At 47.8% G+C, this 13051-nt stretch overlaps 5 protein-coding genes across 5 annotated transcripts; 4 read left to right on the top strand and 1 right to left on the bottom strand.

The window, feature by feature from the left end:
• Positions 1-2232: 2232 nt before the first annotated feature.
• Positions 2233-3029, top strand: N7519_010645 (uncharacterized protein; the record flags this gene model as incomplete). The annotated part of the gene is made up of 4 exons (XM_057297418.1): positions 2233-2256; positions 2480-2587; positions 2654-2714; positions 2821-3029. 4 exons carry the CDS (start codon positions 2233-2235, stop codon positions 3027-3029), a joined length of 402 nt encoding a protein of 133 aa, XP_057145300.1.
• Positions 3030-3962: 933 nt separating this feature from the next.
• On the top strand, positions 3963-4373 carry N7519_010644 (uncharacterized protein; the record flags this gene model as incomplete). Its single annotated transcript, XM_057297417.1, has 1 exon — positions 3963-4373. The coding sequence occupies one exon, from the start codon at positions 3963-3965 to the stop codon at positions 4371-4373; it is 411 nt and encodes a 136-aa protein (XP_057145299.1).
• Positions 4374-6108: 1735 nt separating this feature from the next.
• Positions 6109-7665, bottom strand: N7519_010643 (acyltransferase family protein; the record flags this gene model as incomplete). Its single annotated transcript, XM_057297416.1, has 3 exons — positions 6109-6812; positions 6873-7500; positions 7552-7665. 3 exons carry the CDS (start codon positions 7663-7665, stop codon positions 6109-6111), a joined length of 1446 nt encoding a protein of 481 aa, XP_057145298.1.
• Positions 7666-10027: 2362 nt separating this feature from the next.
• N7519_010642 (SGNH/GDSL hydrolase family protein) lies at positions 10028-11803 on the top strand (the record flags this gene model as incomplete). Its single annotated transcript, XM_057297415.1, has 10 exons — positions 10028-10229; positions 10307-10313; positions 10364-10400; positions 10457-10509; positions 10560-10684; positions 10805-10892; positions 10946-11039; positions 11097-11156; positions 11211-11447; positions 11504-11803. 10 exons carry the CDS (start codon positions 10028-10030, stop codon positions 11801-11803), a joined length of 1203 nt encoding a protein of 400 aa, XP_057145297.1.
• Positions 11804-12209: 406 nt separating this feature from the next.
• On the top strand, positions 12210-12956 carry N7519_010641 (heterocycloanthracin/sonorensin family bacteriocin; the record flags this gene model as incomplete). The annotated part of the gene is made up of 1 exon (XM_057297414.1): positions 12210-12956. One exon carries the CDS (start codon positions 12210-12212, stop codon positions 12954-12956), a length of 747 nt encoding a protein of 248 aa, XP_057145296.1.
• Positions 12957-13051: the final 95 nt, after the last annotated feature.

The following is a 13051-nucleotide window of genomic DNA, read 5'->3' as shown; positions in this document are numbered from 1 at the left end:
GCTTGCCGGTATGCAAATCTGCTCTATTCTCTCTCTCTGCGTCTGTTGTGCTAATATATATGCGTAGGTCTCGTGCCCGGACCCTTCTGAGCAAGGTGGTGGCCAAGAATGTTCTGCAAAGCGAACTCCAACTCCCCTAAAGAAGAGGTGAAAAGCAAATTGTTCCATGAGAAAACCGACACAAAGCACGTTTCAATCAATGTCACTGTTACCTGGATTTGAAAAAGAAATTCCCCAGAAGGAGAAACTGAATGCTGCACTGGAGGCAGCAGAAGAAAAGGGACTGAAGATCCCCATGGCCAATTCGTCGCAAAATTCGACAAACTGAGGCCGGGATAGGGAAATAGTTGAAAACGAGGGATAAGCTTCTCCTCGTTATCCGTGAACGCGCCGAATAGATGCTGCGACTGTTCTTCAAAGAAGAAGCACTGAATTGGGATTGGGAGAAGAGTAAGAGCCCGCAAGAGCCCGCACCGAGCGCAATTCATCCAGACCTTTGTATATAATTGTCAGCATTGGACTTGAAGCCAAGTTCTTTATCATGCCTGCATGGAGGAATAAGCTCAACTCTACAGCCAAGGACTTGCCACTTGTCCATCAAAATACAGGTTGCTGATGCTGCTGAGATACATCGCATTCTAGAGATTCGTATGGTTCTGATTTTCATGTAGAGTATACAGTGCATTTCCATCGTCACACGGATGGTCAAGGGGCTATCGAATGGCCCAGTGGAAACCCATAGCCTAGCTGTCTTTCTTTCATCATAATGATTATCAGTATCCATCATAATAACAGTCACATGGTGACTTTGAAGAGTCACTGCCATTTCTGATATCTGCTTTTGGCTGCCGTTCTTAAGTCTCGACAATAGTGGTCAATGGTCAATCCTGAGTAGACAGCCGCAGTCAAGGAGTGAAGACCTTGGAAACAATTCTAAGAAACCATCAATTAAAGTATTCACGGTCAACAGTTTCTGGTAGTCCTCAATTACCTAGGTAGATCAACTGCTTAGTATGACCCTTCAAGTGAGAATCAGCTACAACAGAGCACAGGGCCTCTGGGCTATATGATAAGTGATGAATTGCCTGGCTGTTTGACATTGTGCTGCCTTATCTTGACTAGAGAGAAGCAATTGCCATGTGACGCTGCTCGTTCCTTCCCCGTTTGTCAAAACTCGTCCCCCACCCCAGTTCCTTCCTGTCCTTAAGCCACTGGAAAATTATAAATACCCCCTCCCCCCCCAGATTCTCTCTTCTTCTTCTTCTTTTTTCTCTTCCATCCTTCCTCACGCCACATCCCCCGCCCCCCCTCCTTCCCCGACGCCCCCCGTCCCTCGGTAGGTGACGGTCCACTTCAGCTCCAGAGTCATATCCGATATATGTCTTCTGTTGACCAGTGAAGGACAACCCTGAGGCGCTGATGGCTCTTTGCTGCGGCCCAGTTAAGGCTGCGAATGGCACGAAGCATGTGGGGTGGGTGCCTTAAAGGACCGCTCGGGGAAACCCAAGATCTCTTGAGCCCTACAGGACCACTCAGGGAACCCTTAGGAATCCCTTGAGTACCCGATTTGGTATCAGAGCCTCCACCTCTGCAGAAACAGACTGTACTTTTCTGGGTTCTCCATTGGACATCAGGAGATCTGAAGTTCACTCAGGTACGTCTCCTCTTTCTTTGTTTCTTCCCTTCCCCCCCCTCCCTCCTTCCCCCTTCTCTTACCCAGTTGCACGGGTCCTGTGTGCAACACCTGAACAAGACTTGCACCTTTACGTGGTGTTCAGGATGAGTAGCCTCGTGGTGAAACCAAGCAAGTCCTCATGTACTTCGTCTTTAAATATGTTATGTCACAAAACTTCTACAATACAAGCAGATTTTATCTGTTTTCACCATCTTATCTACCCTGTAAACTTCTGACACCTAGTAAGAAAACATGTAATACTCACACAAGTGAAGGGTAAGCCAATTTGAAGTGAGAGAGTGTAGGTGTCGAATTGATTAGAGATTAGGGATAATGATCCCAACGCCAGAGAGGAGACGAGACAGCCTTGGGGCTCACAAATCATCACCTCTCCTCACCTCACGTCTCCTCATTTCGCTCATAGAATCCTCCTCCTCTCTTTCCTCTTCTCTTCTTTCTTTCTCCCATACAAACATTCATTCACAACCTCCACAAAGCCACGGTCTCATCCAGGCTTCATTTCGACTCTCAACCCCTTTCTATCCTCTCGTTGAGCAATGGCTGACAACAGCCAGCACCCTGTAAGTGAATCAATCTTTCTGTCTGTTTGCTGATGACTGTGTCTCCCATGAACCGGGTCATCTCAACATCCACAGATCTGAACCCCTCCATCATCTACACCCCCAGCCTTTCAAGATCTTCTCGGCGACGATCCATGTATTCAAACACCTCTCTATATCATCATCATCTACACAAGCAACTAGAGGCATCAAGAATACATGAATATCGGCTAACGTCTCATAGTTGTGGTGCAAACATTGTGAAGTGGAGGGCCACTCCGTCATCCACTGCCATGCTCTCTACAAAGAGCTAACCGATTTTGACGCCGCGTTCAAAATGGCCCAGGGCCAGGTGAGCACTCTAGCATGAATATTCATAACGGAACCAATTATTGACATGAAGCTTTCGTCATAACAGGCCTCTGACCCGAAAAATGCCTATCCTGTTGCCCATTGGGGCCAGGGGAAAAAGAAGAAGGGTAAGTACTATGCAGTTACCCAGATATCAGGTCCACCATTCCTCGCCCCCTGTCAACATGGTTTGTATATTTAGTGGAGCGATTTACTAATTCGTTGCTGCACCAGACGTGTCCGTTCCTGGCCTCGCCTGCCCATCAAACCCTTTCGCTCGTCTCAGCCCGTGGGAGGCTGACGCCCTGGCCAATTACCCCGAGGAACAATGGGCATATTGGATGCAGTGGGAGACCGACGCCCTGGCCAATTACCTTGACCAGCAATGGATGTATTTTCTGCAGTGGTATTCTGCGTCGTCTCGTCAGAACTACACCGAATGAAGGGAGGATCTCAGTCTCTTTTATTTCCCGCGATATCTTCAATCGAGAATGCCTTGGATGAGGCATCCAGTATCACACTCCGTCGTGACACATCTTTTCTGGCGTAGGAGTAGCTGCTAGTATTGAATCTCGTACCGGATGAGCCATCCCAACCGGATGAGATTTAATAATCACCCACCACCACGTACTAGACTGCGTTGTTGGCGCCTCTGGCGAGGTATTGTTCTACTCCTCTGTGCTAAAATCCATTGCAATCAGAGACATGTCACTTTCTCAATGGAATGAGACTTCGAGATGACTCCAAAATGCGATCAACTTCGTTGTGAATTCAACAGAAACTCAAATCAAAACCGATTTGAAAACAATTCATAGCAACGTCACCATACCACCTGCCCCGACCACAGCCAATACCTGTTTCGAGTGGGTGTTCATCCGGATTCTCCGCAAACGCTGGTATGAAGAAGTTTCAATCAACTCTCAACTCCGATCAAGGTTGTCCCATCCCCAAATAACATGAACTGTCTGCGTTGTTGAGCCTACTACTTACACTGTCTATCTACGCTTGTAGATCACACGCGCTCCATCGTGCCGTGTCAATCCATTCAACGAAGCTCACAGCTCGAAGCTGCCGGCCGCACCCCCTGCGAGTATTGAAACTGAGATGCAGACATTACGTACCCCTTCGATCTGCTAAAAACACACCATATCGATCTTAGCATTGATCCCACCGCCAAATCAACTACCTTGCTAGCATCAATATTTCTACCTCTGGAGTCATCAACCCACGATGACGACTGGTACCAGTCCATGGATTACATCCGTTCGGGAATGAATGCGAAGAATGACAACGCCACTCTAAGGTGTACACAGCGATGGAGAATGTCCGAAGGCACAATAGAATCCACTTGCGCGTGTTGCGGGTTTTGCTCAGCCATGAGCTGGTTACTGAGTCGGATGATGGAACCGAACCAATGGAGGTCCTTCTACAGAGACAAGAAGTGCGAAGAGACGCACCGGACGATGCAACAGGGAAATATGAACGCACGCAGCATATGGACAACCCTCGGCCATCATTCACAGGTCATGGAAATGGAGGGAACTGCGACACCCCTGGAGGAGGATATTCTAGATATCCCAGCGGTCTTCCCACGGATACATCGCAAAGCTTGGCGCTGCCATACCCTGGTCACACCCGTCCTCAACCACGGACCACAGTCCAACGGAACCCCTGCCTCACAACGGATGCCGCTAGCAGCCAAAGCCGAAAGCCAACTGTCGTCCTGGAAGTTAGGCTGTCTGAATGAATCGCAAGTAAAGCTAGAGCGGATGCGGCGCTTTGGTTAGACCCCGCAGGAAGGAACGCCAATATAGTGTTGACAGTGAATATGGACCGGAGGTAGCCACATATTACATTGAAAAATGGGTATGGGACGGCGTAAACGGGCAAATGAAGGGACCTGCGCATCATGGTCGCTGAGAAAGCCAGAGGCCATTGAGCTTTGAACGATCGGTTCAGGAAGGCAATTTGTCGCTCCGGGGAATGATCAAGAATCAGGGAATCAAGCGCAAAAGCATACTCTGAATAGAGCTTTTGTATTACATATTATACTCCAAATTTCATGCTCATCACCACAAAGTACATATGCACTCACCGTTATTGTAGAGACGAACACCTCAAGACCATGGGAACAAAACCCCTAAGCTCCATCAACCCGATGATCATCACCAAAACGACCAAACAAAACTACCATCTACGTTCCGTCCCGGGTAAACCATACGAAACCCGTTTCAAAGAGACCAGCCCACCGAAGTCCTGCAAGGCGAGATGATCATCCAGCCCCATTGAATCCCGACCTTTCCGCCAGGTGAACATGGACCATTTTTCTCTTCAGGCTGGGACCGAATCCATAAACCGCAACAACATCCTTCAGAAGTGTGTTGTAGACACGTTGGATCGGCGCTCATGTCTTAGAACACTATTCCGTACTCAGTATTCCGTACTCGTATGTTGCACCTATATGAAGTCCAGCTCACACCGGAAGTCCTCGGTCCGCTAGCGGAGCAGACTGGGGCAGTCGAAGCGGAGACCACGAAGCTCAGCCCTCAGCGCCCGCAAGTTAATTTTCGAACCTGGTGTGGGACAGGAACTGAACAGGATAGGAACATGTTTCCGTCAAAACGGGGGTTCCGTGCCGCTATAACCCACATGGACATCGTACATCGTACGTACATTGTACATTTCGTATACGGAAAAGAAATCCACAATAGCAGTCACGGGGGTCTAGACGATTCTCGGATTGGCAGATATGACAGCAAAGGATCCAACACATCGCACTTCGTTCATGTACGTTGCACGCTGAATCAGGTGGGACTCTAGGCACTTGGTATATAATCTCAGAGACGGAAATACCAAGAGTGGAACGTGTCTCTGTGAGGACTTCTTTGGGGATCTTGGCGCGCGTTGGGCCGCTCGGATGTCTCGAATTGTGTCGCTTCACGAGGGTGTGGGTCTCTTGGCGAATGTCGATCCAGCCTTATTGAATCTAATTGAATCTTGGGCTTTCGGTCTTTCGGTCTTTCAGGGGAAAAAGTACGGGTCTTTTTCGGATTGGGGGTATACGTGGGGGGTTAAAGACTTGGTTACCCCCTTTTAATTTCATGGGGTTAATGGATATTTATGGATATTTAACCCGAGTCATGAGTGAGACTAGATTATCTAGGCATCTGGGCACGCTGTATCCATTGTATTACGGTGTACTTCTCATTGTATACAATTCATTCGGGTATTGATTTTATGTATGTACATCCGAAAATATCCAGTCGCCGACAGTCCTTGGCTCTCAATTTCGAGAAAGGACAAAGAGAAAGGGGGTAAAAAAAGAAAACACCAACCATGATCTGAACAAATATGATAAAGGCCAGAAATAACTCAAAGTGTGAATCATAGAAAGGCAGAAAATGCAAGATATGAAAAATAAAACAGAGTGACATATCCATGGATAGACACTTGACAGAGAGCAAAAGCCGCCAGGGCATTGCTTCATAAGAAATCATTCATCCTCACTAAAACGCTCCAAAATTAAGCTGTCTGCATAGGAATGCTAGTCATAGGCAGCGGGGGCGGAGCCTGCTCATCCTCCTCGAACATCCACTTCTCCAATTTTTGAGCCATGCGCGCGCAGAAGGGATCAACATATCCAGTCCACAACGTAGCACAGAAATAGACCAGCACAATCCAAGACGGGATACTGATAGCCACGACCCAAGGGGCGCGGATAGGGATCCAGTGCGGGTGGAGGGGTTCGCCGTCCTCGCCGTAGATCGGGTTGCCCTTTTCGTCGACGATATCGCCTTCCCAGGGCTGACCAGTGATTCCGTAAAGCATCCAGCACAGAACGGTGCGGAGGAGAGTGCCGTGCACGAGGTAGACAGCGAAACTCTGTTTGCCGAGCCAGAGGAGGAGACTGCTAGAGAGGAACTCCTTCGTAGAAGGGGAGATGTAGATGGCGAAAATTATGAGGTCGACGCCCAGGGCGGAGTAGCGCTTACCGACGTTGACTTTCGGGGGGAAGATGTAGTGTGAGGCCTGTTCCATGTAGGAAGACCATGTGGCCCATTCTGGGTGTTCTCCGGGGTACGAGCAGACGAAGAGGCCGAGGCAGAGAAGGATGCCGGCGACGATCTTGCGGCCCCAGCTGTGGCGTTCGACGAATTCTTTGAATCCTTTCTCATAGGAGAGATCGCTGAGGAACATGCCGTAGATTGCCTGCATTTGGAAGGTTTCTATTCCTTGATTAGTACCAGGGGTGCGGATTTGGGTTTCATGTACAATATAGAACTTACCGGTGTCCTTTGCGGCGTTCTGGTGGAAATAGAGGTACATGCCGAGGTAGATGGCCACACGGAATCGGAACTTGCAAAACATTGTTGCGCAGATAAGGATGTAAATCAACATAGATGCCTGGAGCAGCGGAAGTAAAGCCCACTGGTGGTCATCATATGCCATATATCCCGTAGTCCAGACCTCAAGGAAGGTCTTGAATAACCGGACAAACTCCTCCCAGAAAGTAGGCGCCAAATCGACGGCCGCGTACCGACACCACCAACAGTCGGAGCGGTTAGCGGTGATAAAGGCGCCGCACTGCGCCATGACCCATGAGATGATTAAGGCGATAGTCGCGGGGAAGATGAGACGAGGTGGGCGACGGAAGGCACTCTTGCCAACCGAAGTGAAAGATCCAAGGATATCGCCATTTCGAGACTGTTTGAGCGGCTTAAGGGCACAAACGTAGCCAGTCAAGAAGGCGAATATAGTAACACCCAAACGGCCTTGCCAAGGAATACGGAAGACGGGCCACTGCAGAATTCGGGGAGGTTTGTCAACATCGTCGCGGGGAGCAAAGAGGTCATAATCCCATGCTCGGGCAAGGTGAGTGAGGATAACTAGGAAGGAAGCGATTCCTCGTAGGCCCTATTCATATCGTTAGTAACCGGTCCTTATAAGGCTGAGAAGCGAACGCACATCAATCCACTTGACACTTTTCCGCGGATCACCTTTCACCGATGGATCTGCGGACTTCCAGGGGATGTTGTCCAATATGCGGGAGTATAGATGGTTGGGCTGGATATACTCCATGACGAGTATAAAGAGTGAATGAGAAACCAAACAAGTCCGATAGGAGACTCGGGGTGTCTAGTGGGTTCGAAATGGAAATCCAAGTGCGACCATAAACATTGAATGATTGAATGTCGAAAAAGCTCCCAAAAAAATGCCGAAATAAGAACAAGATGAAGCAAGAAAGAGGAAGGGACAGTGGTCTAAAAGATGCGAAACCTCCCCATAGATCAACGAGCGCAAGGAAAAGTTTCAAAAAGAGGCCAAGAGAGCAGAATGGGGTATATGTAAGAGAAATCCGAATCAATGCATTTCCCATCTCAAGCGGAAAAGAGTTCGAGGCGAATGAGGACTGGGGATTTACTTGGAGGTATCGCGTGGGGCCTTGGTGGACCCTGGAAAAGTTGTAAAAATTACAAGGGCAATACCTTTTGAATTATGGCGAATATGACGAAAGTCTTGTAAATTATACCGATTTATGCATAAGGAATATCATCCGCTCGTTTACCGTATTCTGTTGCCTTGCAACTATTAAGATGTGGCTGAAAGAGGACGCGTATAAAGACGCCACATGTTATGTATGTGTGTATGTGTGTATTAATAGTTACTCCGTACACCGTCGGGGATGAGCATTACCCTGCATACTCTACAACATACAAAACAAGTGAAGGGGCTTGTCCCTATCTCCCCTAGAATGAAGCTATCCCGAGGTCAGTACGTAGCTGACGACGCTCACATAGAAATGGGCATCTAACCAATTACATACCCTGTATTTTCCCCATATGAACCCATGGTCTAATGGCCGCCTCAAATTACGCCAGATCTTGGCATTGTTTGCACGGAGTCCCATACTGCACTGTGATTGGTCAGATCCATCCCAGCGGCAAATCGGAACAAGGGTCTCCTCAAATTTATTTTTTTCTTAATTTTATACGTTGACGCTATGCCATTTCGAGGTTGCAAAGGGATGCCCAGGTGGAATTTAAGAGAAGTTAACCCCCCTATTTCCGCCATATACGAAACCGAGACTGGGCATTTGAGTCTCTTTGTTGTCTCCGTAATAAATGTCAGAATACTTCGAGGATGTTGTGGCCCGTCTGTTGTACGGAATATCTTGTATGATGTATATTACACACGTTATCTGACACTCGGACTCCGTGAAGATCGCCTCGGGAACTTCCCGAACCTCACCGTGAACACAGGAATGATCAACAATTGAACTCTACGAAGAGGCATTCCGTCTCCCTTTCGGAATGTAACGGTACGGAGGAGTCGACGGAGGAGTCGACCTTGATATGAATCGACAATTTTTGAAACATCTATCACAGCTCAATAATATCCTATCTAGCCAATAACGCGGAGCAAATTCTTGGCACCTTCCTAGTCGCGGGATTAATTATTCAGGTGGCTCACTGGCTCAGACTATTGGGAAAAATGGGTCCTTCTAGAATTTTAACGCCAAATTTATCAACTTTAGTATTTGTCTATCTGCCCTATGCTGCATGACAGTTGATCGTCCTGAGGGTTTCCGATTAACCTCGGTTCTCAATCACATGACATGCGATAAAGAAACGTGGATTGAATATTCCATTTACTTTAGTCTTTTTAATTTCTATTTCCATTCCAATTATTAGAGCCACAAATAGAACATATACTAAGCTTAAGGGAGAGATAGTGAACGTGACGCACGGCAAACCCCCCCCCCCTAAGCCCTATAGGGATCACCTTCCCTGTCAGCGCATATGCATGTACCACGGAGTACGAAGTAGGACGGAGTGTCTTTGTCTGACCGAATAGGAGTATCTCAGTTCTTGGCGACCCATTTATTTAGCGAAACCTGAAAGTCTGAGCGATTTTCAGCCCTGGAAGGTTCTGATAGGAAAGATCGTTGCCTTGTGGTCACATGTCTAACCGTCGAGGTTCCCCTGTATTATAATATTATCATATGAGCCGGGGTGTACGTGGCGGCTATCTAAATATAATCCCAACTCGGAGATGGGGATTTCCGTTTCGCATACGTTGTATCTACGTATTCGGATTTGAGATGCTCTTTTAGCCACCAGTCAATACGTTCTGGAATCGGCATTTTCCGCCTGTGGACCAAATACCCACTTATATCATAATTTAAAAAGATTTAAGGGTCTCGGGAAATTGATCAGATATAGTTCTCCAGGTAATGTAATTAAAATGACAATACATAATATACTTGGCGAACCCGGATGGTGGCGGGCCAAGATCACGCAATTTGGTTTCAACCCGACACATCCAGTTACTTAGGTACCTGTGGACTGAATTTACCCCTTATTCAGGAGAATCAGGAGAACCTGATGGTTTAGGGGCGGTAACGGGAGAAAAGAAAGAATACGACTCTATCACTTCCAATATGCGGCTTGGACATACATTCACGACTTTTCTCTCATGGGCCTTGGTTGCTTCCGCCACCATTCTCGAGAACGGTCAAGTCAGAGAGAACTCATATCCCGGCCAGTTAGAACCGGTGACTCTGGACGATTCATGGAGGGACTACCCCGCGGATGCCCCGGAGATCTCCTACAAAGGTCGATGGGATAGCCAGCACATTTCCTGTATGTTCCCCGTCTCGGGGCTCCTCTTCCCCAGATTCTTATTTTAACCTTAACACTAACCTTGGAACAAAATTCAGGGTGGTCGTATGTATTAGTACTCTCTACTATTCTGTCCTGTTTACTAATAAATCCAGTGCACCGGGCATCAAAGTCGAGTTCTCTGGGGAAAAGGTACATGTCCATTCCGATCAACCTTAAAATGGGTCCACATATTAACATCATTCCAGCTTGCTGTCCACTTCGGTGAAAACACCAACACAGGTGTTCTAGTGGCTTACCGGTATGTATGCATCTTCCTCGCCATGTATTCAGTGTCCTAACTTTTGGCAGTATCGGCTCTCTTGACTGGCAATTCTCTAATATCACCGCCTCCTCAACATACCAATTTGTCGGCCCATGGTCAGAGCTGAAAGATGGTGATGAACCCGTCGACAAGAATGTGTTTGAGATGAGAGGTATGCATTCCATCAAACCTACTGGCAACCTGTATACTAACCGTATTGTAGTGACAAATTGGGGCATTGGATAAGTCTCTCCCTGTCGTTCAACCTGTTCGTCACTGACCATCCACACAGTCCAAATCGCAGGCGTAGCTGTCGCAAAAGACGCTGTCCTCACCAAGCCCCCGACCTTCGAAAAGAGAGTCGAGATCATCGGCGGCTCGTGAGTCTTCATACCTTCCCAGCTACTCCCCCACACAACTAACTGTTCCCAAGGCTTGCATCCGGACAATTCGCCACCTACGAGACGATCTCCTCATGGTCCTTCCTCTTCGCCAACGGCTTGGGCAATGTCGAATACGGCATCACAGTTAGTCCCCTCCAGCCTTGATTCCTGAATTCCAGATATGCTAACACAGTCTCACAGGCCTATCCCGGCGTGTGTCTCGCCGATGAACAATGTTACGGCGGCAGCTCTCGCGGCGTGGTATGTCACCAACCCCCCTCCCACCAGGAACCCCGCCATCTAACAAACCACTAGGGGTGGTACTGGCACCGCGCCTCAGACCCCGGCTCTCGCGCACGTGCAATGTACGACCACAACCCGGAGAAGTGGGACGTGAAAGCAGAGCAACCAGCCGATCTGGTGATCATCCAGATGGGCGGTAATGATCACCGCCAACCCAACGAAATCCCCGGCAGAGATTACTATCACGCCTACGTCGAGTTGGTAGAGGATATCCACTCCAACTGGCCTAATGCTATCATCCTCCTCATGGTATGTCTTTATTGCTCTACAACTTTGGTCGTGAATGTTCGACCTAACTTTAACAGTCCCAATGGGGAACTTTCTCCAAAGAAGGCAAGAAGTACGTCGGTAGCACTTACTACCAGGAAGAGACTCGGCAGGTCAATGAGCACTTCAAGGACCGTGGTTTCGTCTACTATTTCCCCACCGAGGGTCTGCTGCAACATAACGATATCAATCCCAAGAACCATCTTACGGATGTGGGACATGTCAAAGTTGCGAGTCACTTGTTGCAGTGGGTTAAGTTGATTCTTAGGTGGAATCTTGAACCCACGGGTGAAGTGCAGTCTGGAACTACGTACTGGAACGATCAGCAGGAATACTGATCCTTTCCGTTGTGAAATCGGGGCTGGATACTGATTTAGCCTTTGTACATTTACTGGATACATACTTTGTACAGTGTGGATAAACTGAAGGATTACATATAGAACATATGCACATACCTTTTATGGCATTGTAAATTTTGCATTTTAACTTTGCTAATCGAAGTTGTCCACGGGCATATACTGAAGTAAAGTGGTCATAGGAACTATCCGTGACCCCTTTGGGCGACGGCCTTACCATTATACTACTATATTTCTCCCCGCCTCACTTGGCTTTCCTTTTAGCTGTCATACTCCAACCTGCCAGAAAAGCTTTCATTCCCTCAACACACGTATCAAAATTTCCTTTTTCTTTTTTTCTTTTTTTCTTTTTTTTTGGGGGGGGGAAAGTACACCCAAATCCAAAGCCATGAGTCCAACATATGACCAGATGCTTGAAGCTAAGCAGAAATTCAAACCAGTGAGACGATACGGAAAGACCGATTACTACCACTATGTTACCAGGCGGAGTCTTAGATATAAGAACTACCTCAAATTCGAGAGCGACATATTCGCAGACATTATCATCGCCGAATATAAAGTCCGCCAAACACTCCAAGAAAAAGAAACCCTCGAGAGAAAAATCCGGGCATTGGAAAAGCTTCCAGAGAACGACGAGGACGAGAAACGACTTCAACTATACCATCAAGAGCTAGAGATAGTCAAACGAAACCACGGTTTGAATGAGCAAAAGATGTTCGCCGACGAATCGATGATCCCGCCAGGGCCCTTGAAACGGGACTACGATGCCATGAGACAAGATCCAACCTGGTATATTCGGAAAGAGTTAATCGAGGACTGCGTCGGTAGAGGCGGTTGCTGCGCGCGTGGTTGTGACTGCTGCAAGAATCGTGCATTCGCTTACTATAAGAGGGGTGTTGGACATTGTACAGCGGGCTGTGGGTGCTGTGCAAGTGAGAGGGGGGTTGAATATACTGCTGGAGAGAAGCAGCGGACTGTAGAGCAGCTTGATAAGATGCTTCGATCGCATAATCCGTCGTATGTTGTTAAGATGGCGGAGGCTTATTTTGCTAAACCGCCGGAGCAAAAGGTACCGGAACAAGTACAGAAGGAGAAGGCGCAGAAGAAGAAGGCGTGGTGGAAACAGCTGCTTTAAATTGGGATGGTAATGGGATGCTTGTGTATCCTTTGCTTCCAATCTTTTTAGTGTTGAATTTTATTTTGCTCTCTAGCTGGAGTATGAGAAACATG

Source organism: Penicillium mononematosum (genome assembly GCF_028829835.1).
Source record: "Penicillium mononematosum strain IBT 11891 chromosome Unknown utg000005l:1.0-9366267.0:1.0-9372171.0, whole genome shotgun sequence".
Taxonomy (NCBI): domain Eukaryota; kingdom Fungi; phylum Ascomycota; class Eurotiomycetes; order Eurotiales; family Aspergillaceae; genus Penicillium; species Penicillium mononematosum.
Note: the sequence above shows the minus strand (reverse complement) of the source record. Positions and strands in the feature narration are given on the sequence as shown.